Genomic DNA, 26,958 nt, shown 5'->3' with positions numbered 1-26,958 from the left:
ACGTGAAACGCAAGAGCAGTCAAGTACAACATTCCTAGAGTGAACATGTTTACACATGGGGAGGAATGTTTGTCCAGCCAGCAGGTAAACTTCCTGTTTCCTTCTGGGCTGGGACAGACTTCCTCTGCATGTGACTAGAGGTGGGCGTGGCCTCACCTGCGCAGGTAACGACAAAAGCACAGGGCATGGCAGCCATCACTCTCTCTTTGACTACATGCATCAAAGAAGCAACATCTGCTTAGCCAAAGATGCTCTCTTGTAGCCAAGAGATGACAAAGGGACTGTCTCCTTATGAGATAGTTTCCAGATGTATGTAACTTTTCTAAGCTAAGTCTGCCTTCTGGGATCCGATTGTGAACAGAATGTGAGTAAACTCTTTTTATACTTTTATAGAAGACTGTGTTGTGTCTTATCTTTTATGAGGGAATAAGGGGAAAATACCAGAACAGTTATTATAGAGGCTTTAGCGAGCCTGAGCTAACGCATCCGCTGTGAGTTTAAAAAGGGGAATATTACTCTGCTAAATTGTGAACTTGTTTACACAAGTTGGAAAGGCCATAATCCAATCATATATCCTCTCCTGCATCCATGAACATTCCCACAGGCCCAACGTGAAGTCACACAACATCCTGATGTCACAAGGAGGCAAGGGGTGGAGTCAAAAGCCCTCTGAAAAAAGACATTGGGGGGCTGAAACTGCCTCAGCTCCTAGGAGTTGGCACCAATGAATCGAGACAGGGCCAGCCCACCAGTGAGGCAATGTGAGGCAGTTGCCTCAGGGCGGCCAGATCCGGACAGCTGGGAGGGGTGACCTACAAGGAGCGTGCCAGTCACCTTCTCCTGCTCCTCTGCCACTGCCATGTGCCCACCCTCTGCAGCCAGCTCCTCTCTGGCCTCCTTCTGCCCCCCAGCAGGTGGGCAGGTGTACAGCAGAGGAGCAGGAGGGTTGGTTGCAGAAGTGAAGGCGATACAGGCATGGCGTTTTCTGTTTTGACTATAGCAGCAAAATGTCCTGGGCTGGCCCTGGGCCAAGGTATGGACAGGCCCTAGGAGACTATTGTGGCCTGACATTTCCTGCATTCCAGGAAAGCACTGTTTTGCTGCCTGTTGAAGACCTTTTAAGTGGATGTCTCTATCCCAGGCTGCACCTGTCCTGGATTTGAAATGGTTTTTCATTTTCGAAATTGCATTGCGTTGTTTTTGCATATAAAACTGGGGTTTGTCAATTGTTAGAATTGTGAAGGGTTTTGTTTCATTTTGCCGATGTTCTTGTCGCAATGTTACATCCTTGATGGGAAGCAATTCATAAATGGAATTAAATATATTATGTGTTTGGTATTTTAATTTAAAAAAAACACCTTTTGAAGAGTACCCTGCTTTGTCCTGAGTACCTTGTGCTGAAAGGCAACTTAATCATTTGGCAAATAAATTGAAATGGCCAGGCTTTCTTTTTTTCTGTGGGGGTGGGATAGCAAAAGGGGCTGCAGAGGGAACCACATGGGAGATTAGGAAAAACTACTACTGATTGATTATTGTAATACCAATGGTGAATGGACTGTGCAACAGGAAAAAACACAATAAAGATTGATTTCCCATATGCACATGCTACACTCTTTCCAAGGACTGTTTTCTAGTAGATTGGCCAAGTCTACATTAGAGAAGGGAGTGGGAGAATGGGGTGCATGAGAGAGAGAGAGGGTGATTGGGTGGGTCCAGCCCCAAATACGTTTTCCAGCCCCACCCACTGCTAGACTGCAGCATCCCTGCGAGAAGTGAGGTTACAGGGAACCAGGCAGAGGGCCTTCTCAGTGGTGGCGCCTGCCCTGTGGAACGCCCTCCCATCAGATGCCAAGGAAATAAACAACTATCTGACTTTTAGGAGACATCTGAAGGCAGTCCTGTTTAGGGAAGTTTTAATGTCTGATGTTTTATTGTGCTTTTAATTTTTTTATTGTCAGACTCAATGGCGCCGGGGCGGGGCTAAACTAAATTTGGGGGCGCTGGGCGGATCTTTGCACCCCTGCGCCAAATATGCTGAAGACGGCCCTAGTGCCAATGTTGCAAAGTACAAGCACGATGGGCTTGGGGCTTGGGGGGGGGAATGGGTCTGAGTCAAGTCGGACACAGAATTCACTCCTCACCCCCCACATAATAGATAGGCAGGCCCGGGGGCCGGATCCAGCCCAATCACCTTCTCAATCCGGCCTGCGGATGGTCCGGGAATCAGCATGTTTTTACATGAGTAGAATGTGTCCTTTTATTTAAACTGCATCTCTGGGTTATTTGTGGGGCCTGCCTGGTGTTTTTACACGAGTAGAATGTGTCCTTTTATTTAAAATGCATCTCTGGGTTATTTGTGGGCCATAGGAATTCCTTCATTTATTTTATTTTTCAAAATATAGTCCGGCCCCCCACAAGGTCTGAGGGACAGTGGTCTGGCCCCCTGCTGAAAAAGTTTGCTGACCCCTGCCCTACATCATGTGAAAGGCAGAGGAATTATTGTGTGATCTGTGAGCCACACGCTTTAATTGGCTCTGGGAAATGGATGTTTGGGGTAGCACTTAGGAAACTGCACAAGCAGAAGAAAGAAAAATGCAGACTTACAGGGTGCAAACGCATCTATCACACCACATCTGGCTCAGCTAGGCGGCACGAAGGTTTTTACTTAATTTGAAGCTGGCATGATACAACATCGGTCCCCATGGGGCACGCACTCTTTTCTCTGTTTTTGTTTGGGTTGGGTTTTTTTGCCCCACTGTCCTCTCGAGTCCTACAGGTCCTGCATGACAGATTCCTTGCAAAGCCTGTCCACAGAGGGTGATTTCAAACATTACAAAGCAAACTGGCTTGCCAGTCGCGACCCTGGGAACGTGTGTGCCTGTACGATGCGCGTGTTTTGAAACACCTCCTTGTCACATTTCACACTTGACATTTCAAAGGGAACACTTAAAGTAAATCATATAAGCACAGTGTAACAAGAGAGGGCAGCAGCCAGATTTTATCATACTTAGAGCAAACCCATTCGCCTGCTCCAGAGGTTCACAAAGTGGGCAAGATCACCCCCTGAGGGGCACTAGGATTATCTGGTGGGGGGCGCTGAGAGGCAAGGGGTGGCAGCTGGGCACTGGAGGTGCAAATGCCTATCGTAAAATCCTAGAGTTGGAAGGGACCAGGGGGCTCACGTTGTCCAACCACCAACAACACAGGAATATTTTTGCACAAAGTAGGACTCGAATCCACCACCCTGAGATTAAGAGTCTCATGCTCTACTGACTGAGTTATCTATCACTCTGTTGGCTTTGAAAAGCTGTCATCACTGGATCAAGTTCATCCATTTTGTTGAATTAATTAAATAGTTTTGATTTTGAATAAATGCCCAATTGATAGCTCAGTTGGTTAGAGCAGGGTGCTGATAATGCGAGGGTTGCAGGTTTGATCCCCGTAAGGGACAGCTGCATATTCCTGCATTGCAGGGGGTTGGACTAGATGGTCTTCAGGTTCCCTTCCAAATCTGTGATTCTAGGATTCCTATTGTGAACGTTATTATGTTATTATCTTCCTTAGTGGGCTGTGCAAACCACTATTCTGAATACTGCTTTTTATAGGATGGATGGGACACTATTTAAAGTTTTTAAAAAGTCTTGCTGTTTCCATTTGACCTTTCACCAACCAGTTGCTTTGCAGCTGTTTTTGGACTACAAATCCCATCACTTTCAGACTGCACAGCCATACAGGTTGCGGCTGATGGGAGCTGTCGTCCGAAACATCAGGAGGGCACGAGGTTGGGGAAGGCTGCTTTATCCAGCCGAGGTTTGGACTGTGATTGCTTTGTACCAGCAGGTGTTTCCAAGCTATTACTCTTCAATGAGGTTTGATTGCTGCTGTTTTCACCGTTTAAATTTGTTTACAGGCTGCACTTCTAAGCACGCTGGCTAGGAATTCAGAGGGATTTTACTTCTAAGCAAACAGGCTTAGGTGTGCACTTTTGGTGCGTTCCATTGATGTGGTTTTGTTATTGTACAGGCTAATTAGATTTGTTAGCCAGGCTAGATTCGTTTTTTGGCAGACAGGGAAACAAAATATTAATGACAGATGAGAACAAATCTCTTTAGAGGCTGCAAGCAGACAGCATCTCCCTACATGCACCCCTCTTTCTAGAGACTGAGGACAGCACCAGAAAGCTGCATCTCAGGCCCTGAACCCCCAAACCCTGGCTTCCCTCCACCTCAAAATCCATGCTAAGGTACCCCATGATGTCGATTCATTCCTTCTCTATCAGGCCTGCCGATGGCCCTTGCACTACTTGGCTGAGCACTGGGGTGAGCGGTTGGAGTGACCCACACAGTCCATATTTGGGGGCGTCGTGGCCGGAGGACGCCTTGGGTTTCTGCCCAAAGCGGCTTCTATAGGTCATAGGCCTCCTCTGAGTAGGCGTTGGGCTCTTCCTCCGACCTGGTGGTCACCTTGTACTGGCGCCTCAAGAACCCCCCGTAGCGCTTCTGATTGTCCCACTTCAGCTTGGGTCGGATCCTGCGCATGAAGCCCCCGTAGCGCTTGCGCAGGTCCCCCAGCTCTTGCCTGCCCTTCTCGCCGGCCGCCGTGTCAGAACCTCGCTTGGGGTACTTGCGGAGGAAACCCCCATAGCGTTTCACCTCATCCTTGAGCAACCCCGCATCCGACTCTTCCCCATTGTAGGCCAGGTCTCCAGTCTCCAGGGCTGCCGGGTATTCCTCCTCAGCACCCACCTCGGAGGCTGCCCTCTCCCCCACCTTCCGGAAGAATCCACCGTACTTCTTTGCCACGCTCCCCTTGGCAAGGGCGTTCTCGCGGAGCAGAGAAAAGATCTTGTTCTTGTCCAGCTTCTTCATGAAGCCTCCGTAACGTTTGGCCGGCCCAGTGTACACCTCCCTGGGTCTGGGGTCGCCTTCCTGTTCAGTCTCCTCCTCTTCATCACCCTGGGATGGTCTGTCGGGCTCCCCCTCGATCAGGAAAGGGGCGAGGAAGGACAGCGCTCTCTTGCACTTCTCCCACTCAGCGCTGGACAGCAAGGAGCCTTGGCACTCCAGGGAGCATATCTGTAAGACACCAACAAAAGGGGCAATCTGGTCAACATTCCCTCCGTGGCCCAGAGATAGAAATTCTGTAAAACCCATCATCAGTGAGTGCCAGCATTGCGTATGCAAAAGGGAGGTTCATCTGTAAAACTAGTAAGAACCAGTTTAGGAGGAATCTAACAGCTGAATGTTAGAGCGAAAAACAACTCCAGATAAGGTACAAGGAGAGCTCTGCACATCCAGTAACAATGGGCGGAGTAAAGTTGTCTTTGAAGGACTATGGTTGGATGAGGGATGATGGAACAGTGGAGTGTTGGAAGGTGATTGGCCGGGGGATGGATCAGCTGATGTTAAATGTAGATATCCTCTCCATAGACACAGGAGAGGTGGGTCTCGTGCGATGTAATCCACTGGGAGCAGTCAAGTACAACATTCCTTGTTTTCCTAGAGTGGACATGCAAGGGAATGTTTGGTCCAGCCAGTCGAAACTTCCTGTTCCTCCTGGGCTGGAGCATCCTTCCTCTTGCATGTGACTAGTGGGTGGGCGTGACCTTTCCAGACCTGGTAAAAGGCCAAGGCGTGCTGCCACTCCTTTTCCATCTTCCTTTCGTCCTGTGAACTGCTGGACTGCTAGCCTGCAGTCACTAGGTAAATCTCTCTTATGGGGTAAACCTGTATGCATATGTTTGAAGCTTTATTTTCTGTTAAATTGTTTTTATTAATTTCCCAATAAAAAACATCCAATCAACATATCAAATCATAAGCCAATAAAAATAAAATAAAAAAGATCGAATTATCTTCCAAATTGTAATTACTAATTTTTGGGACTTCCCATAGCCTGGACCTTGAAGCATAACTCCAAATCTCAATCCTGCCTCTCGTCCTTATTTCCATATTTCCACATCTCGATTTTAGCACTCTAAGTATGTGTTTGAAACTTTAAGCCTAAAGCCTGCCTTCAGGGATCACACTTCAGGGATCTGCCTGACCATGAGTAAACTTTCTTTTTCTTGCTTATCAATAAGACTGTGGTGTCTTTATTCTTTTAGGAGGGATTCAAGGGGTCTTACCAGGAAAATATTAGAAGACATTTCAATCTGGACAAGCCAGATGGAATTGCGTATTCTCTTAAGAAACTCACACGAGTTTGCAACTAGTTTTCTGCTGTGTAAAGGGGAAGGCACTCTGCTATGTAAAGGAACTTGCTAGCGTGAGTTAGGAAGGGGATTAATAAACAATATGTCCTCTCCTGCCACCCTGAACAACAGCCCACAGGTCTGAGACCAAGATAGGTTGCCAACAAAATTATGTTTCCATGTATGTTTTGCTTGCATAAACAGCATCCCAGATCAGATTAAGATTCAGGTGGGCAAGGGTAGCCAAGTCTTGACTGGGCCTGCAACTTACCAAGGGGCTGACCAGCTTCTCCACATCCTGGCTGTGAAGAGCACATACGGAGCACTGAGCGGAACAGTCCGCCGAATTCGAGGTAGCCAAACTGAGGCAAATGGCAAATGCCAGAAGCTGCCACTCCATTCTTGATAGCAGGCACCTGAAGGAATTGGGAAGAGAGGTGAGTGAATGACAGAATGACTTTCCAGGGGAGGAGTGAGTCTCTGAAATACCAGCACTGTTGAGAGCTCCATGCCTTTGGGGGGGGGGGACAGGAGGTTGGAATCATAGCTTTGCATGCAGAATAGAATAGAATTTATTATTTATACCCTGCCCATCTGGCTGGGTTTCCCCAGCCACTCTGGGTGGCTTCCAACAGAGTATTAAAATACAGTGGTCTGTTAAACATTAAAAGCTTTCCTAAACAGGGCTGCCTTAAGATGTCTTCTAAAAGTCTGGTAGTTGTTTTTCTCTTTGACATCTGGTGGGAGGGCGTTCCACAGGGCAGGTGCCACTACCGAGAAGGCCCTCTGCCTGGTTCCCTGTAACTTGGCTTCTTGCAGTGAGGGAACAGCCAGAAGGCCCTCAGAGCTGGACCTCAGTGTCCAGGCAGAATGATGGGGGTGGAGACGCTCCTTCAAATATACTGGACCGAGGCATATAGGGCTTTAAAGGTCAGCACCAACACTTTGAATTGTGCTTGGAAACATACTGGGAGCCAATGTAGGTCTTTCAAGACCGGTGTTATGTGGTCTCGGTGGCCGCTCCCAGTCACCAGTCTAGCTGCCGCATTCTGGATTAATTGCAGTTTCTGGGTCACCTTCAAAGGTAGCCCCACGTAGAGCGCATTGCAGTAGTCCTAGCGAGAGATAACTAGAGCATGCACCACTCCGGCGAGACAGTCTGCAGGCAGGTAGGGTCTCAGCCTGTGTACCAGATGGAGTTGATAAACAGCTGCCCTGGACACAGAATTGACCTGTGCCTCCATGGACAGCTGTGAGGATCCCCAGGGGAAATCCCTGGCATCCCCAGAGAAACTACACAAGGCCTTTGGTCAAGAATTTGGAGCCTGAATAAGCTCCACCGAGTTCCTCAATCCAAAAAGCAATTCAATTATTTTTACACATGAAATTATATCTTGCTGATGTTTCCCATTGTTAGATTACTTTGAGATGCATAATGGGAAATGACTCATGATCGGAAGGAAGGAAATAAATAAAAGCGAGAAGGGAGAGGTTTAAGCAGTCTCAGCCACCATTTCTTTGCACAAAAGCAGCAGGCTCATGCAACTGCCCTTTCCATTACTCCTTCCTCCCAAGTCAGGAGGCTGCTCTGGCATTCCCTGTGCAATGGCCGCTTGATTTAAGGCACCTTCGAACATGGCCTCAGGCAAGAGCAACCTAATGGCCCATTAAGAAGGCAGCTATTTGCCATCAACAACCAGGCTGTACAAAAACCAGGAGAGGCAGTTATCTCAGTCAGCCTTAACAGGATATATGTGCTATTTTTCTAGAAAAAGAGGTGTCAGAACTCACCATGAACATCTCCCTCGTTTTAGCAATGGCACCCACCTGAGAGGAGCTGGGACTGAATTCCAGCAAGTTCCAACTGAAAATACACTTTGTGTGTGTATTCCAACCTATAAGTAAAGGTAAAGGGGCCCCTGACCGTTAGGTGCAGTTGCGGACGACTCTGGGGTTGCGGCGCTCATCTTGCTTTACTGGCCAAAGGAGCCAGCGTTCAGCTTCCGGGTCATGTGGCCAGCATGACTAAGCCGCTTCTGGCGAACCAGAGCAGTGCACGGAAACGCCGTTCGCCTTCCCACCAGAGTGGTACCTATTTATCTACTTGCACTTTGACGTGCTTTCGAACTGCTAGGTTGGCAGGAGCTGGGATCGAGCAACGGGAGCTCACCCCATCGCGGGGTGGAATATCCCAGGGCGCATCTGACCTCATCTTTGAATACTTTTCAAGATCAGGTCAAGATGCGCCTTTTCACCCAGGTCTTTGCAGGCGTATGATGGCATCGGAATATCTCCCGTATTCCCACTTCCATATTGTCACCGGGCTGCGAGCTTTGGCAGTGGGATTTTGGTTCAGCTGGAAATGAATCCCCCCCCAAAAAAAAGTACCAAAAAACTTTCAGGCAAACACTCTTCCTTTGTCTCTCCCCAGCTGCTAAGCCCCAGAGGGGTCCCTGTTCTGAATCCCTGGGGATCTTTTACGCTTGCTCTCTCCTCTCTGCTCCAGCTGACTTTCTCCTTAATGTCCTTTAATTGGGGCTGATGGAGAAATATGCTAATCCTCCCATATTCATTTGTGCTAAATTAAGCTGTAATTTGAATGATATGCATTATCATATGTCGAATTATCGACGTTAGCAGAACATAAATTCCACCGAGCTGCCGTGGCTCAGAGGCATGATTCACTATCTGATTACAATACTTTGCGATCTTTTGGCACCTTTCATCTGCTGATCGCAAATTGCCTTAAGAGCATTAATTAATAGCGCCTCCCAGAATGACTGCAGAGCCAAGTGCAGCTTGAGGGGGGAAAGGGAGTTAAAGGAGATAATTCTTTCCAAGGCTAAAGAAAAATAAAATAAAATTTCACCTCTACAAAAGAGAGGATATTGGTGGACTTAAATTCACAGCATGCTGTGCGTTGAAGGAGAACTATATGAAATGGATGTGCCGGTGGTATTTAACACCTATAAAGCTAGCAAAGATGTATAGAACTGCTTCAGATGTATGTTGGAAATGTAAGGAGAAGGAAGGCACGTATGACCACATGTGGTGGACGTGCAAGATAACAAAAGCGTTCTGGGAAATGATGAGTTGGAAAAAAATGTTTAAAATAACGTTTGTTTAAAAACCAGAAGCCTTTTTTACTAGGAATCTTAGACACAGAAATACCAAAGGAGCAGAAACAATTATTTATGTACGCGACAACAGCAGCACGGATACTACTGGCCCGGAGATGGAAAGAAGATAATGTCCCAACCAGAGACAAACGACTGATGAAGATGATGGACTATGCCGAAATGGCGAAAATGACCTGGAAAATCAGGAACCAGGAAGACAAAAACTTTAAGAAGGAATGGAAAATTTTTACAATTTATTTAAGAGAACACTGTAAACAACTAAAAACTTTGGCAGGGTTTGAGTGACGCTTATATTGCATTAAAAACTAAGGTTAAAAAAAGATAGAGGGGGCATTGGTTCATGAAGCCCAGAGACTGCTCAAGGGGCAAAACTGTAGAGTTGGAAGAGGACCCAAGGGTCATCCAGTCCAACCCTCTGCAATGCAGGAATCACAGCTAAAGAATCTCCCAACCTTTGCTGAAAAAAACTCCCAATGGAGAAGAGTTTGCCACTTTCTGATGGAGGCCATTCCACTTTCCTCCTGCTCCAGAGGCTAGAACCCAAATCAATGGATTCAAGTTACAATAAAGGAGATTTGGACTAAGCATCAGGAAGAACTACTTCTTATTATTATTATTATTATTATTATTATTATTATTACTACTATTATTATTATTATTAAATTTTATTTATACCCCGCCCTCCCCGGCCAGGGCCAGGCTCAGGGCTGCTAACACCAGTAAAATCACAGTAAAAACATTATGGGGGGGGCACACCCCCATTTAAAATACAGGTTAAAATGCAATTTCATATGCAGCCTCATTTTAAAAGTAGTCCATAGATCAAAATCATAAGGGGAGGGAAACGTAAGGGTCAGACTGAGTCCAAACCAAAGCCCAGGCGGAACAGCTCTGTCTTGCAGGCCCTGCAGAAAGATGTTAAGTCCCGCAGGGCCCTACTCTCTTGTGACAGAGCGTTCCAGCAAGTCAGGGCCAGTACTGAAAAGGCCCTGGCCCTAGTTGAGACCAATCTAACCACCTCCAAAGTGTTGTCATTTGTGGACCTTAAGGTCCTCTGTGGGGCATACCAGGAGAGGCGGTCCCGTAGGTGCGAGGGTCCTCTGACAATAAGAGCTGTTTGACAGTGGAACTCTGCTGGAGTGTGGGCAAGGAAGGAGGAGAGACTAGCTTACCACAGATGTTTCATCAACTGCTCTGGCAGCCTTTTTGGCTAAGGTTTGGTGGGGGCAGATGCATTGCATAACTAAACAAATTTCCCACGGGTCGTTTTTGGTGCAGAATGCTCCGCGCACTTGCCAGTCCACAAACAGACAGCCAGCAGTGAGGGATGAGTGGCTTGATAGGTTCTTATATCATCTCCGCCATTCCTCTGAATCAGCTTTCTTCTATCGATTTCTCTCAGGATGATTTAAACGCTCTTATTAAAGCAGGAGGGGAGAGAATTAAATTTCTCATTTTGCTGCTGCCGGGTTGCGGAGCGCAGAGGCAGCTCTTGAACGGTGTGCCAAGGGCTAGTTTGGATGCGCAAATAACGATAGAGACAATGGTGCAATTAAAGATAAAATGCACTTAGAGAAGGCAGGCTTGTTATATATATATATATATATATATATATATATATATATATATATATATTAAATCACACGCCGACAGACAGAACGAAAGGGACTTTTGCATGCAACTGCAAACTTGCATGCAAGCAAAATCCGTGTGTGTGTTTGTGTGTGCTGTGAATTCAGGGATTTTTCTCACCTCGTTGCAAATGATAACATTTGTTCCACTCCTAATAACCCCAGCATTGTCCTAGTGCAGGGACGGGGAATCTGTGCCCCTCCTGATGTTGCTGGACTACAACTCCCATCATCCCCTAACAAATGCTTTAGTTGAGATTCCTGCATTGCATGGGGTTGGACTAGATGACCCTCGGGGTCTCTTCCAACTCTTACAGTGCTATGATTCTGTGATTCTATGAGTCTGGCTGAGGGTGGTGGGAGTTGGGAGTCCAACAACAGGTCTCTCAGCCGTGCCGTAATGTGCCAGGCAGCTCTGCAGAGTCAGTGCTGCTGCTGTTAGTGGAAACCTCATTCAGATATGTCCAGGTGTCTGCAAACCTCAAAGGGAGGCTGTTCCACCACCTCTTGCTTGGACTGGGCATAAGGAGGAAGGTGGAAGCACGCTCTACTCTATAAAAGGCTAAAGCTTACTCAGATGGGAAGCATATTATTATTGTTAGAATTCCTGCTCCATGGTTGCAGTCATGGGATTGTTGTCTATCACATGACGGTGTATGTTTTCATTCCACAGAGTGGGAAGTGATGGAGATAGGATGTTTGTGTTACTGTGTTCTGTGAAGGGGGACTATTGTCCTTATTCTTTCTCTCTTTGCTGTCTGATGCTAAAGAGAGAGAGAGCCATGATGCAGTGCTCTGTGTGTGTTTATATGTAAATAAAGTAGATTAGCCAAAATGCTGAGTCGCTGAGGTCTGTCACGCGCAAGTTGTGCAAACTCTGCGGATCCCTAAGTGTGCCGGTGTCGGTTGGCATCGGTCGCTGTGATGTTCGGACTGAAGAAAGCTTATGAAGCTCCCAAACGAACGATCAGGAGGGAGGGAACATGCCAGTCGGGCATGTGTCTCTGCCAGGGTCCTACTCGAGTGTAGGCTGAACTCCTGACAATTATTTCATCATCATCATCATCATCATCATCATCATTATTATTGCAAATATAGCCAACGTGGTGCTTTTCAGATATTATAGACTACAAATCCCATCATCATTGGCAATTAGGCATGTTTTCTGAGCCTGATGGGAAGTGTAGTCCACAGAATCTGGAAGGTGCCAAAATGGGTTAAAGCATTACAGTGGTACCTTGGAAGTCAAATGGAATCCGTTCCAGAAGTCCATTCAACTTCCAAAACATTCAGAAACCAAGATGTGGCTTCTGATTGGCTGCAATCAGAAGCTGCTGGAAGTCACATCAGATGTTCGGGTTCCAAAGAACATTCGAAAACTGGAACAATCACTTCCAGTTTTCGATCATTCGGGAGCCAAAACATTTGACTCCCAAGGCGTTTGAAAACCAAGGTATGACTGTATTATTGTGTGTGTGTGTGTGTGTGTGTGTGTTTGTTTGTTTGTTGTGTTTGTACCCCACCTTTTTCCCTGATGCGACTCAAAGCATTGGGGGCTTTTTAGTTGTTTTCCAAAAGGGCGGGGGGGAGACTGACAATGCAATTCTAAGCACACTTACTCAGAAGTAAGTCCCATCATGTTGGGCTGACTCCCAGGTACATTGAGACGTTGGTTAGAAGATATAATTATGCATGGCTTATTATGTTACTCTCTCCCATAATACTAGAACCCAGTCAGCTAATAAAATTCACTGGTTTGCCCATGTAACTCCAGCATCCTGTTTTTGCAACAGCCTGCTAGATGCCTACGAGAAACCCCCAAGGAGGACCCAAGAGCAACAGCATTCTCCTGCCATTTGCAGCCATTCAGAAGCATAACTGCCTCTCGTGAATGCAGAACACCATGCACCCATCCTCGTTAGTAGCCATTAATACCTTTGTTCTTTGTCTAATCCTCTTTTAAAGCCATCTGACTTGGTAGCCATCACTGCCTCCAGTGGGAGGGAGTTCCACAGTTTAACAATGCACTGGGGACAGAAGAACTTCCGTTTTCTGTCCTAAATCCTCCAATATTCAGTTTCATAGGACGTCCACGAGTTCTAGTGTTATGAACAAGGGAGAGAGAAAATTCTCTATCCACTTCCTTCATAACATGCATAGTGTTATACAGGTGTATGGGGTGTTAGGGGTAGTTAATAATGATGATGATGATGATGATGATGATGATGATAATGATAATGATAATGATAATGATAATGATAATGATAATAATAATAATAATAATAATAATAATAATAATTTATTTATACCCCGCCCATCTGGCTGGGCTTCCCCAGCCACTCTGGGCGGCTTCCAACAAAACACTAAAATACAGTAACCTATTAAACATTAAAAGCTTCCCTAAACAGGGCTGCCTTCAGATGTCTTCTAAAAGTCTGGTAGTTGTTGTTCTCTTTGAATTCTGGTGGGAGGGTGTTCCACAGGGCGGGCGCCACTACCAAGAAGGCCCTCTGCCTGGTTCCGTGTAACCTTTGGTCCCCATCCTGCACTCGGCTTCCACCTGTGGCTCCCAAAAGATGTCAATATGTGACTGGCTGGCTAAACCAGGTGAGGATAGTCGACAAGTCTCAGACCCTTGGTGAGTTAGGGGTTTCCCCTACATGTGAAGACAGGCTCCGGCAGATTGAGAGGATGAGAGCAATCGTGGGTCCAGCGGTCAAGAAGGCTGCAGAGGGAAGTGAGAGGCAGATGGGCTCATCAACCTGGAAAGGGAGCCCGTCTAGGAGAAGGAAAACTCTGGTCCTAGACCTCCGCTGCCTTGCGGCTATACCCATTCATGAGAAAGGCTTAGGGTGTAAACCCCAAATTAAAATCCATACCTACTCCCTTGCTGAACATTTTCAGGAGCAGAACAGACAAAGAAGTAAATCCTACAGAAATCTGGAGTGGAGTCCCTAAGATGGGTTGGTTGGACCCTTGAATGCCTCTTTCTGGCAACTCCTGCAGCCAAGCTGGTGCCAAACGCATTGTTCCGCTTTCCTTTGGGCCACACAAGTCGGGTCGAAAGGGGGGTCTTGTTGTCTGGGCAGCTCAGGACCTCCATCCACACTGCCCAGGCTTGTGCCCCGGGGAGTTAATTTCGGTGCTGCTAACACCACAGTTTGACTTCACCCCTGGAGGCGCACTCCGTTGTCTCTCTCAAGACAGACAGATGCCAACAACATCAACGACAGGTGTTCTTATGGATCAGGAATTGGTTGCATATCAGGAAGCATGGAGTAGGGACAGGGCTGGATTTAGGTTTGATGAGGCCCTAAGCTACTGAAGGTAATGGGGCCCTTTACATGTCCAGCTGTCCTTTGTCAACAACAAATTGTCACTGTTTTTTGTGTTGAATATATGCTATATGGAGGGACGGGGTGGTGCTGTGGGTTAAACCACAGAACCTAGGGCTTGCCGATCGGAAGGTCGGCGGTTCGAATCCCCACAACGGGGTGAGCTCCCGTTGCTCAGTCCCTGCTCCTGCCAACCTAGCAGTTCGAAAGCACGTCAAAGTGCAAGTAGATAAATAGGTACCACTGCGGCGGGAAGGTAAATGGCATTTCCATGCGCTGCTCTGGTTCGCCAGAAGCGGCTTAGTCATGCTGGCCACATGACCCGGAAGCTGTACGCCGGCTCCCTCGGCCAATAAAGCGAGATGAGCGCCGCAACCCCAGAGTCGGCCACGACTGGACCTAATGGTCAGGGGTCCCTTTACCTATATGCTATATGTGGTAATTTATGGACCTAGTAGGTATCTGAAGCCATTTGCACATAACAAAATATGTATTTTATCAAAGTAATTGTTGAACTGAAATACAATGAAGAAGAAGTATATTAATAGTGAAATATTGGGGGGGGGGCAAAGAGCGTGGGGCCCTAAGCTATAGCTTGTTTAGCTTATACGGTCTCATTCCTGGGCATTCACAATCCAGGAATTCACTACTGTAGGAATAAATGGACAATTCTTCTGATGGAGGGATGTAGCGTCTCCCCACCCACAAGGATCAATATTTGGACTGTGCTTTTTAACTTGTTTATAAATAATATTGCATTAAGGGAGAGCAGAGGGGTCGCCAAGTTTGCTTATGATGCTTAATAGTTCCAGGTCCCTAAACCTGGAAGCGTTTGCAAAGCGCTCCAAAAGGACCTCTCTTAATTGGCCAATAAAATGGCAAATGCAACTCAAGGTAAACAAATGTGAAGTGATGAACAAAGGGGGCAAAATGAAATTTTAATTTCACATATATGCTTATGGGGTGTGAACTGGCTGTGAATGCCCAGGAATGAGACTCTTTGGGGTCGCAGTTTATTCACCCAGATTTGCTTTTACAAAGCTTACACAGCGTTTATTTGATGTACAACGCTGACTGAGCATCTGTTCCTATTTGTTTCAGGAATGATTATATAGGAATGAGCATTCATCCTGCTTTGATAGTGGGGCGGTTTATACGTCTTCCCATAAATGGCTCATTCATTCCACTTTCCAAGCCACAAATAAAACAAGATGTTTGTTTAAGTGGATTTTTTTTATGCTAGGGAGACAGAGCTTTTTCATCCACCATCCTAAAGTTCTGTTATGCACTCGAATCCCTTCCACAAAATGTTGGCCCTTCTGGATCACAATCTCTCCTCTCCATTTTACATTCAGACAGCTAACCAGATGAAGATCAAATTGCTCCGTATAGTAAAAGCTATGGTTTTCCCAGTAGTGATGTATGGAAGTGAGACCTGGACCATAAAGAAGGCTGATCGCCAAAGAATTGATGCTTTTGAATCATGGTGCTGGAGGAGACTCTTGAGAGTCCCATGAACTGCAAGAAGATCAAACCTCTCCATTCTGAAGGAAATCAGCCCTGAGTGCTCACTGGAAGGACAGATCCTGAAGCTGAGGCTCCAAGACTTTGGCCACCTCATGAGAAGAGAAGATTCCCTGGAAAAGACCCTGATGTTGGGAAAGATGGAGGGCACAAGGAGAAGGGGACGACAGAGGACGAGATGGTGGGACAGTGATCTGGAAGCTACCAGCATGAGTTTGACCAAACTGTGGGAGGCAGTGGAAGACAGGAGTGCCTGGAGTGCTCTGGTCCATGGGGTCACGAAGAGTTGGAAATGACTAAACAACTGAACAACAAAAAAGGGGGTTGGCAAATAAGCCGCTGTAGGTTGTCAAGTGTAAGGTGAGAAAAGTTGCAGGTGTAGAACTTGAATGTTTTGCACCACATTTGAAATTCCTATCTCCTTTGCACCTGGTCATCCTGCTTCAGAGATGGAGAACCTGTGACCCACCAGATGTTGCTAGACAACAAATCCCTTCATCCCTGATGATTGGCCAGGCTGGCAGGAGCTGATGGGAGTTGGAGTCCAACAACCTCTGGTTCTCCAGCCCTACCTGACGTGCTAACATAAAACAGGATTCCGTAGGCACACCTGAATCGTCAGAAGACACAGACCCAGCAGAATGTGAAGCCAGAGAAATGGCCAGGGCACTCGATTGCACAACAGTTGTAGAACTGCATGCACCAGTCGCACTTTTTATTGCAATGCCACTCCTTAGGAGCAAATATTTATTGAGAAAAAGGAAGGACCATTGCTCATTAGAGCAGAAGGTCCAGGCTCAATCCCTGGGATTCCCAGGTAGTGCAAGAAGAGACCCTTGTCTGAAACCCTGGAGAGCTGCTGACATTACTGTTGCCTCCAGGCTGCTAGTATTTTGCCGGTGCAATTCAATATATACCAGAAATTTGGGGTTGCACTGTTGAAGTAAGTTAGAGAGCTCTGTCATCCTAGCACCATTAAAAAACAACAACTAACTTTTTAAATCAGATTATCTAAGGAAGTCAGATTATCCTCCACCAGGGCCTTCTCAGTGATGCCTTCAACATGGTGAAATGCTCTGTCCCATGAGACCAGGGCCCTGCAGGATTTAACCTCCTTCCGCAGGGCCTGTAAGACAGAGCTATTCCGCCTGGCTTTCAATTTGAACTTAGCCTGATCTTTTATTCCCCTTCCTTCCCTCCCCCTTCCCTTTTTATGAGGATCCCACAGCTAATTCTCCCCTGGTCTCCTCGCTGGTCCAAATAGGACTAATTTAGCCAGCTAGCCCCGGTGATCATCTAATGTTTATTGCATGGATTTCCCCCGTAAATTGATTTTTGAATTCTGAATTTATTGCTATTCACGTTTTACAGTGGTACCTCGGGTTAAGTACTTAATTCGTTCCAGAGGTCCGTTCTTAACCTGAAACTGTGCTTAACCTGAAGCACCACTTTAGTTAATGGGGCCTCCTGCTGCCGCCGGAGCATGATTTCTGTTCTTATCCTGAAGCAAAGTTCTTAACCTGAAGCACTATTTCTGGGTTAGCGGAGTCTGTAACCTGAAGCGTATGTAACCTGAAGCGTATGTAACCCGAGGTACCACTGTATACTGTAATTTTGCTGTTTTTTGTTGCATCAATTAAGTGTTTTAAATTTGTTGTTAGCCACCCTGAGCCCGGTTTTCTGAACCGGGAAGGGTGGGATATAAATAAAAATTTATTATTATTTATTATAATTAGGAAGGTGATGGGGAACCACACTGCAAATTGTGGGTTGAAGGAATCCTTAACTGGGAAACGTATAAACACCATGCAAGAAAATTAGGATGCACGCTCATTGCCACTGTTCCTGCAAACAAATCAGAATGAATGCTCACTGGTTTTGGATAGAAAAGGAAGGGACCTGTGTGAGAGACCAGCCAGAGTGGTCTTCCTCAGAGGTTGAGGCTGAGGAAGGGGGAAGCTCCCCAGTGAAAGCTGGGGGCGGGATTCCCTTCTCTATATGGGGCGATAGGAGGCTATAGATATATTATTAATAATGAAACACAAAATTATCGTACTTTTCCATGTATAAGACTATGGTTTTTTTTACTCTAAAATAATGTTCAAAATCGGGGTTCTTCTTATACACAAATATCTTTTCCCCCCTTTTCTTAAATTGGAGTCCCCAAAAATAGGGGGCGTCTTATACACTGAAAAATACAGTATATGTTATTGTTATTTTATTACTGTTCTTTTTCTCTCTCTTTCCTTCTCATCTTATCTCTTTTTCTTTCTTTTTCTGTATTTTTTTTTTTGTTATTTCTCTTTAGACCACTTTGGTTTTTACTCCATTATATGTTGAAAACATTTAATAAGATTAGTGGTGGGGGGGAGAGAAGAGAGAATGAATGCTCACTGAAGACTAGACATAGTCTAACCCTCTGGTATTGGATGTTTTAGCTGAGTTTCCTATGAGTCTATGTTTGTCTGCTTCAACAATATTTCATTATGCTTCTATCACTTTATGTAATTGTATTTTGTATAAATTATAAAAAAATTATAAATAAAACATGTTCGATTTACAAACAAAACATTTACACAGTCATCTTTCTAATGCTAGGATGGAGGGGGGCATGGACGTAGCCAGGATTTTTGTTAGGGGGAAGACCCTCAAATTTGTATTCATTTGTATTTATTTTTACTTATGGGGGGCAGTTGCCCCTCTTGGCTACGCTCGGGGGGGGTGGGAACCACATGAAGGAAACAATGCGGTCGGGAAAAGGTTGAGGAATATTGATTTAGAGGAGCCCTTAGTGGACAATTATGAGCAGTTGGACCAATGGTCTGAGTCAGTATAAGACATGAGTAGGCAAACTAAGGCCCGGGGGCCGGATCCGGCCCAATCGCCTTCTCAGTCCGGCCCGCGGACGGTCCGGGAATCAGCGTGTTTTTACATTAGTAGAATGTGTCCTTTTATTTAAAATGCGTCTCTAGGTTATTTGTGGGGCATAGTAATTCATTCATTTCTTTTCTTCAAAATATAGTCCGGCCCCCCACAAAGTCTGAGGGACAGTGGACCGGCCCCCTGCTGAAAACGTTTGCTGACCCCTAGTATAAGACATGTCTTGGGGCAGGATTTGGGCTGGAAAGAGGTGCAAAGGGGAAAGGTTATATTCTGCACAATGCACTCCTGATCCAGTTCAGAACCCCTCACAACCAGTGCCGGATTTACGTATAAGCTAAACAAGCTATAGCTTAGGGTCCCTTTCTCTTGGGTGGCCCCCAAAAAATTAATGGGGAAAAAACCTGGATGTACATTTCCAAAACATAAGATAAAAAACAAATAAAATAAAACCTACATACACAACAGCGTTTTGTGTTGTGTAGGCTCCTGTTTGTTATGTGCAAATGGCTTTAGATACCTATTAGGTCCATAAATTACCAGATAGCATATATTCAACACAGAAAACAGTGACAGTTTGTTGTTGACAAAGGACAGCTGGATATATAAAGGGCCCCATTACCTTCAGTAGCTGAGGGCCTCATCGCACCTAAATCCGGCCCTGCTCACAACTGCTTTTTTAAAATAAAAGAAAACAGAAGCAGCTTGGGATAAGCACACTCAAAAACAAAAAAAAAACCCTAACATTTGAGAAAGCCCTAATTTTACACCGGGCTTTACACTGTTGTGTAAAGGCGATGTCTCAACAGGTGCGCCCACAATTTTGCTGCATGAATATTGGTATATGCTGTAATGCTTAAACTTGCCCCACACACAGTTTAATTTCTGCAAACGCAGCTTGGGTTTGAGAAAACCCCAAAGTGGATGATGCCCCATGGCTGAGCTTTGTCGATGTTACCTCTGGTGTCAAGCCGGGAAAGGAAAACGGACAAGTGTGTTTGTGTGTGGATTAATGTATCTGCCGCACTGGATAGAGCACCCACAACACAGCATAAAATAAACACTCTTTTTTAAAAAAGGAAAAAAGACCACATTGCAGCGAAAGGTTGAAGGCATCACCATAAGAGATTTCATAAAGTTCACCGGTGTTTACCGCTTTTTTATTATTATTGCTTTTTAAAGTGGTCAGAAGAGCATTTTTCTCAGGTAAAAATAATATATTGAATCTGGGGGTGGGGGCAGGAAATGCAATTTGTTCGCAGTGGAAATGCTGCTTTGGGGAAACGCTTGAGAATCACCCCCCACCCTCGGTGAAAATGGAGTAATACTTGCCCTGCTTTTATTGAAAACATTTGAGAACTCTATCCAGAAAAAAATCAACTAAAGCAAAGCGGTAATGAGAGGCAATAAAAACATTGCAGAGTCTTCCATATTCCAACAATTGTATATGCCAGGCTTCATCAACCTGGTGCTCTCCAGATGTGTTGGTTGTGTTATAGGATTTATAAGGTCTTAAATATATAAATACACACACACATACACACACACACACACACACACACACACACCGTATTTTTCGCTGTATAAGACGCAGCAGACCACAAGACACACCTAGTTTTTGGAGGAGGAAAACAAGAAAAAAAATATTCTGAATCTCAGAAGCCAGAACAGCAAGTTGTTCTGGCTTCTGTGATAGCTGCGCAGCCTGCATTCGCTCCATAAGAAGCACACACATTTCCCCTTACTTTTTAGGAGGGAAAAAGTGAGTCTTATAGAGCAAAAAATACAGTATATAATAGTTGTTCATAAATGTACAAGGCAAACACATACATAAGTATATAAACCATGTGTCTGAAATAGTACAGAAGAACAATCCTGAAGCCATTTTGACTCTCTCAAATTGACCTCAAATCTTTCTCTGCAAGGAGGAAGGAAATGGGAAAAGCTTTCCGGTTGTCTTTGGACTGTAAGGGCTTACACCTCCCTTTAAATATAGTCTGGCAAGTGGAGCTGACAGAAGATGAAGTCCAAAACATCTGGAAGGCACTGAGATGGCGAAAGCCTGCTTATTGACTCAGCATCCGTGTTGGACTTCACGGCAATAAGGGTTGTTCAACAGTGGAACGGACCACCTTGGAAGTGGCAGACTTTTCTAAACAGAGGTTGGATGGTCATTTGTCTTGTATGATCTAGTTGAGATTCCTGCATTGCAGGGAGTTGGACTAGATCACGGGTAGGCAAACTAAGGCCCTGGGACCGGATCCAGCCCAATTGTCTTCTAAATCCGGCCCACAGACAGTCTGGGAAGCAGCGTGTTTTTACATGAGTAGAATGTGTGCTTTTATTTAAAATGCATCTCTGGGTTACAGTGGTACCTCAGGTTAAGTACTTAATTCATTCCGGAGGTCCGTACTTAACCTGAAACTGTTCTTAACCTGAAGCACCACTTTAGCTAATGGGGCCTCCTGCTGCCGCCGCACCGCCGGAGCACGATTTCTGTTCTCATCTTGAAACAAAGTTCTTAACCTGAAGCACTATTTCTGGGTTAGCGGAGTCTGTAACCTGAAGCGTATGTAACCTGAAGCATATGTAACCCAAGGTACCACTGTATTTGTGGGGCCTGCCTGGTGTTTTTACATGAGTAGAATGTGTACTTTTATTTAAAATGCATCCCTGGGTTATTTTTGTGGGGCATAGGAATTCATTCATATATATTTTTTTCAAAATATAGTCCGGCCCCCCACAAGGTATGAGGGACAGTGGGCCAGCCCCCTGCTGAAAAAGTTTGCTGACTCCTGGACTAGATGACCGTCGGGGTCCCTTCCAATTCTACAATTCCGCGTGGTATTTCAGCAGCCTAAAATGGGAGGGGGAAGAAACCTCCCCGATTTATTAGAGTTTCCATGTCTGGCTTTCTAGAGGTGATCTTTATTGGCCACCGGTTATGTTATATTGTTTTATTTGCCTCAGCTTTTTGTGACTGTGGTGTAAAAAAAATTGATTTGAAGTTGTAGAGAATGTATTGTTTTGGGCGCTTGGGAAAGGGTGTGACCGCGGAGCCCTGGTTTTCAAGAGACTTTTCTTTATGGGAATACACAGCACGACACACAGCAAACATGGGAAGAGCCCCACTGGATTCGACCAAAGGCTCATCTTCTCCAGTCACATGCTGCCGGGGGGGGGCGTCTCCCACCACTGTTGTGTCCCTTGGGCAGGGGTACACTGCTTTTGGACATGGAGGTTCCACTGAGATAACTTAGCTAACGGGAGACTTATCCTCCATGAATTGTTCTGTCTGTTTGGAATATACCGTATTTTTCGCTCTATAGGACGCACCTTTTCCCTCCTAAAAAGCAAGGGAAAATGTGTGCGCATCTTATGGAGCGAATGCAGGGGGGAGGCAGGCGGGAAAAGCCCCCAAGAGCCGCACACAAGCTCCGTGCGGCTCTTGCGGGCTTTTCCCCAGGAGGGAGAAGGGACTGACTGGCCGCATCAGTCCCTTCTCCCTCCTCATAGAAAAGCCTGCAGGAGCCATGTGCTCCTTAAAGGGTGCACGGCTCATGTGGGCTTTTGTGGGAGATGGGGGAATTCCCCCAACTCCCGCAAAAGCAGGGAGAAGGCCTGTGCACTGCTCCGAGAGCTGGGGGGGGACATATTTTTTTTCCTTGATTTCCCCCTCTGAAAACTAGGTGTGCCCTATGGTCAGGTGCGCCCTATGGAGCGAAAAATACGGTGTGTATGTATATATATATATATATATATATAGGCCACCTACTTTGGACAGATGAAATTTAAGTAAAGATCACAAGTGGTCTGCCAGGGCAAAGACAGTTTTCTGAAGTCGAAATATCCATTGCTGATGGTTCATTTTGTGATAATTTCTCTTTGTATGTGTAGCTAGGGATACAGTACTGAATATATAACTAGTGACGAAAATGAGAAATGAGAAATGGACCTTCTATGAATACCATTTCTAGAGGTGGGAGGTGAGGTTGCGGAGGATAGATAGCTTTGCTCCCTGGGGATTTTTTTAAGCCCTCTGATTCACAGGGAGGAGGACAGTAGTCTCCAAGAAGTTCTCCTGTGTTAAGCCTTGTGCAGGAGAATGTCCCAATCAGCGCCGGATTTAGAGCGGTGCAGACAGCTCCCTCGCAAGGCCAAGGGGTGGCAAAATTGAGAAGCTCCATCATTGAGAAGATCAATTTGGGGGCGCCAGATTTTGGGCTCGCTCAGGGTGCCATACTACCAAAGATTACCAAAGTCCCCCTCCCAATGGATTCTCCCCCCAGATGGCTCTTATTACAGAAACAGCGTTGTGAATGAGCAGCAAAGATATGCAAATCAGTGAAGAAAGCAGATTACAACCTGCTCCTCTTAGAATTAACCCAGTTTGGTTTGCCTCTGTGGCAAATGGGAGCAATATGAATCATAGCTGTCAATGTTTCCCTTTTTTAAAGGGAAATTCCCTTATTCCGAATAGAATTCCTTGCAAGTAAAGGGAAAAGTTGACAGCTATGCATAGATATGATCCATCTCTTCTCATTGCCTGCCTGTTGCTACGTTTGAAGAATCTGCCATGAGTTGTTTTGAAGGTGTCCCAAAATGGTTCAAGGAGCACACCCCAAAAAATATATAACAGAAACACACACACACACTTTTATCTCCCCTTTTGTTTCTACCCCATCCCTCTTTCTAATGAATCCCCAGGTGTACCAAGGGGTTGGCTAGCTTGGCCCCCACCAAAGGTGCAGGCCTAGAGGGCAGCACAAAGGAAGGAAGATGGGGAGAGCTGGAGATTGTCAATGGAGCAAGGGATGGTGGAGGTGCCAATGCAGGTTGCCAAGGCAGCGCTGATACAACTGCTTGCCAAGAGGACAAGGGAGCCAAGGTGTGCCTCTGATCCCCAGTCTTTCACACCCTGGTGCCAGTTGAGTGGCATCATAGTCCCAAACATCTGGAGAACACCAGGTTGGCAGAGGGCAAAATCCCTGTTCATTCCAATAGAGATTTGCACAAAAGAACTTCCCAGTGCAATGTTGGTGCACAAAGCATCACCCATTCCCACCACCCTTCTGAGTAATACCCCTCCCCACCCTCTCACTATATATAAAGGTCTGGTGGCTTCTGTTTCAGTGTATCTGAAGAAGTGTGCATGCACACGAAAGCTCATACCAATAACAAACTTAGTTGGTCTCTAAGGTGCTACTGGAAGGAATTTTTTTAATTTTGTTTCGACTACGGCAGACCAACACGGCTAACTACCTGTAACTAAAGCATCCTTTGTTCTCACTCTTTTAAACGGCTTCTAGACAATCAGCCTTGAGGCTGCTCTGTCAAATCCAGTGGACTGGGAAACAGTAGCAGAGCTAGAGAAAAGGGAGAGGTAAGCTGCGGTCTTGGATGTGTCTCCTCAGAAGTAAACCCCATTTAGTTCAATGGAGCTTACCCCCAGAGGCTAGGACCAAAACAAAGGCTTCGAGTTACAAGAAGGGAGATTCCGACTAAACATCAGGAAGAACTGTCTGACAGAAAGAGCTGTTCCTCCAGGGAACAGGCTTCCTCGAAAGGTGATGGACTCTCCTTCCTTGGAGGTTTTTAAGCAGAGGTTGGATGGTGATCTGTCATGTATGATCTAGTTGAGATTCCTGCATTGCAGGGGGTTGGACTAGATGACCTTGGGGTCCCTCCCAACTCTACAGTTCTATGATTCTATGATAGTTAAGTGCGCACTGGGCTGCAGTCATAAGTGCTTTAGGCTGCCAATCAAACCCCAGTTACCAAGCCGTAAGCGCCACTGAATTTTATGGGACTTACTTCTGAGCAGAACTGTGCTGTTAAAAGTCCCATTGACTTCAGCAGGCGTGTGCCCGAAATCAAACTGATTCGAGTTCTTAATTCTGTCTGGATTATGCCCACTATTTATTTCTCCTGGCAAAAAATCACAAGAAATGCACGCAGATTTTCTCCAGCAATAGAGGAAACCCCCATCAAATGTGCCCACAGTTCAAAGGAATCACTTGTAGCAAACAAGCGAACCCGAAAGGAACTTTTGTGGTATATAAAAAAATGCACATTCTTTAACAAAAAAACCCATATAATTTTATCTCCTTTCGGCTGAAAGTTAGGAATGCATGGCAACAAGACTGATCTTAACGCACTGGCAAGATTTTCTTCGCTGGCTCCCCCTGAGTTGAAACTGATGCGTGCTTCGAAGTGGAATGGATATAATAAACAGGCAGAGTTCAGAAATCCACTGCTAAGGAATGGGGGTGAGTGGAGAATAGAGACTCATCTCTCTATATATATATCATTTAATTGCTTCTGGTTTTCGCAGTACAGTCTCACACGCACCTACTCAGAAGAAAGCCCCGCTGAGTTTCAGTGGGACTTACTCTCAACTAAGTGTGTGGGTGTGCCGAATCGGAGCCCTGCTGAACGCAAAGCGGGCAAACGCAGCCAGATTAAAGAGCGTTCCCTGGTTGCCAGTGGCGAAACTGAGGCTGAGGTGGTGAAATGGGTGGAGAAAGGAAGAAGGTTTTCGAGGACGACAAAGGATTGCACAGCAGCCGGCATGGAAAAGGAGGCAAATGACACACAGAGAGAGGGAAAAGTGAAGGTGTTACCTGCGCAAAGAACTCCCAAAGTTCATGGAGACGCTTCTTCAGAGAGTTGGCCTCAGGTGGGTTCTCTGGGCAGAGACGCGAAAGTTGCAGGTTCCTCTTGCAGGTGTGCGCGCAGCCTTCTTTGCGCTTTAGTTCATCCTTGGGGGGCGGCCGATGGAGCGGCGGTGAAGGTGCTGCGACCCCTTCTTTGCTTCGTAGCTCGGGTTCTTTCTTCCCCCTTTTGCAACGGGTTCCTCCCCTTGCCCCTCTTTTTATTGACACGCCGCCGCCTCCTGCCACACAGCCCCAGCGCAGCTCAAGCTCTCCCGAGCCAATAGGGGAAGACGGAAGCTCTGAATAATGAGAAGCATCATCCGGCTCTTCGACACCTCCATAGGGGGAAAGGAAGGGCACCAGCAGATCCTTGCTAGAGAGACTTTCTGCAGGAGTTGGGGGGCAGCGGAAAAGAGCTGGCGAGGCGCAAACTTCATTCTCCAAAACAAAACCCCTAGATCTCAGAAGCAATTCCCTCTGGATGCATAGGGTGTCCATCACAATAAGGGCCCCTTCACACGTTACATTTCTTAGGCGACCACTACGGAGTTTTAAATCTATACCCCCAAAATGGCCAAAAAAAAAAAAGGGACTGTGCAGCAGCAGGCAGAAATCCCTGCCAGGGTCGCAAGACTGGCTCCCTCCCTGCTAAAAGGACACAATCCTGGCAAACCCAGGTCAGTGAGAAATGTCCCCGAATGTGAAGAAAAAGAAATGCATATCCACAGACATTTGGGAAACCACAGCAAACTTGCTTTGGGGAATTAAGGGGGAGTTTGGGAGAGCCTTCCTGTTGCCCTCTGGCAGTGGTGTAGCGTGGGGGGTGCAGGGGGGGGCCGGCCGCACCGGGCGCAACATCTGGGGGTTAGGGTTAGGGGGCGCAAATCCACGGGTTAGGGGGCGCAAATTACTTGCCTTGCCCCGGGTGCTGACAACCCACGCTACGTCACTGCCCTCTGGTCCTGCTTGCACGGCTTCCCATAGACATCCACTTGGCCTCTGTGAGATCAGGAATTTTTTATTATTATTATTATTATTATTATTATTATTATTATTATTATTATTATTACTTCGCCCATCTGGCTGGGTTTCCCCAGCCACTCTGGGTGGCTTCCAACAAAGTATTAAAATACAGTAGTCTGTTAAACATTAAAAGCTTCCCTAAAGAGGGCTGCCTTCAGATGTCTTCTAAAAGTCTTCTAAAAGGAAACTGGACTAGATAGGCCTTGGGCTATTCTATAATTATTTGTTTTTTTTATTATTTAACAAATTGATATACCATTTGATTGTAAGTTTAAAAAAGCACACCCTCTAAGTGGTTTACAATAATATAAAATAAAGCATTAAAATGATAAGTAAAAGCAGTTAAAAGCAGGCAGTATAAAAAAATTAAAGTTGATTTAAAATCAACAGGAGCTTTAAAAAAAATACAGCACATATAACTTTTACAGGTCCCTGGCTAGGCTTTCATGAATAAAAAAAGTTTCACGTAGGCATCAAAAACAGTACAGTGAAGGCACCTGTGTGATGTCGATAGGCAGGGAGTTCCAAAGATCGATTTCTTACAAAGGGGGAATGGGTTTTATTTGACACCTGTAGCAG

At 45.9% G+C, this 26,958-nt stretch overlaps 1 protein-coding gene across 1 annotated transcript; it reads right to left on the bottom strand.

Moving 5' to 3' along the window:
* Positions 1-1,444: 1,444 nt before the first annotated feature.
* Positions 1,445-25,605, bottom strand: PDYN (prodynorphin). Its single transcript, XM_053394603.1, has 3 exons — positions 25,324-25,605; positions 6,462-6,606; positions 1,445-5,075 (listed from the first exon to the last, which is right to left on the bottom strand). The coding sequence occupies exons 1-3, from the start codon at positions 25,347-25,349 to the stop codon at positions 4,404-4,406; spliced, it is 843 nt and encodes a 280-aa protein (XP_053250578.1). The 5' UTR covers positions 25,350-25,605; the 3' UTR covers positions 1,445-4,403.
* Positions 25,606-26,958: the final 1,353 nt, after the last annotated feature.

Source organism: Podarcis raffonei, chromosome 6, assembly GCF_027172205.1.
Source record: "Podarcis raffonei isolate rPodRaf1 chromosome 6, rPodRaf1.pri, whole genome shotgun sequence".
Taxonomy (NCBI): domain Eukaryota; kingdom Metazoa; phylum Chordata; class Lepidosauria; order Squamata; family Lacertidae; genus Podarcis; species Podarcis raffonei.
The sequence above is the reverse complement of the archived record's forward strand: the minus strand, read 5'-3'. Positions and strand labels throughout refer to the sequence as shown.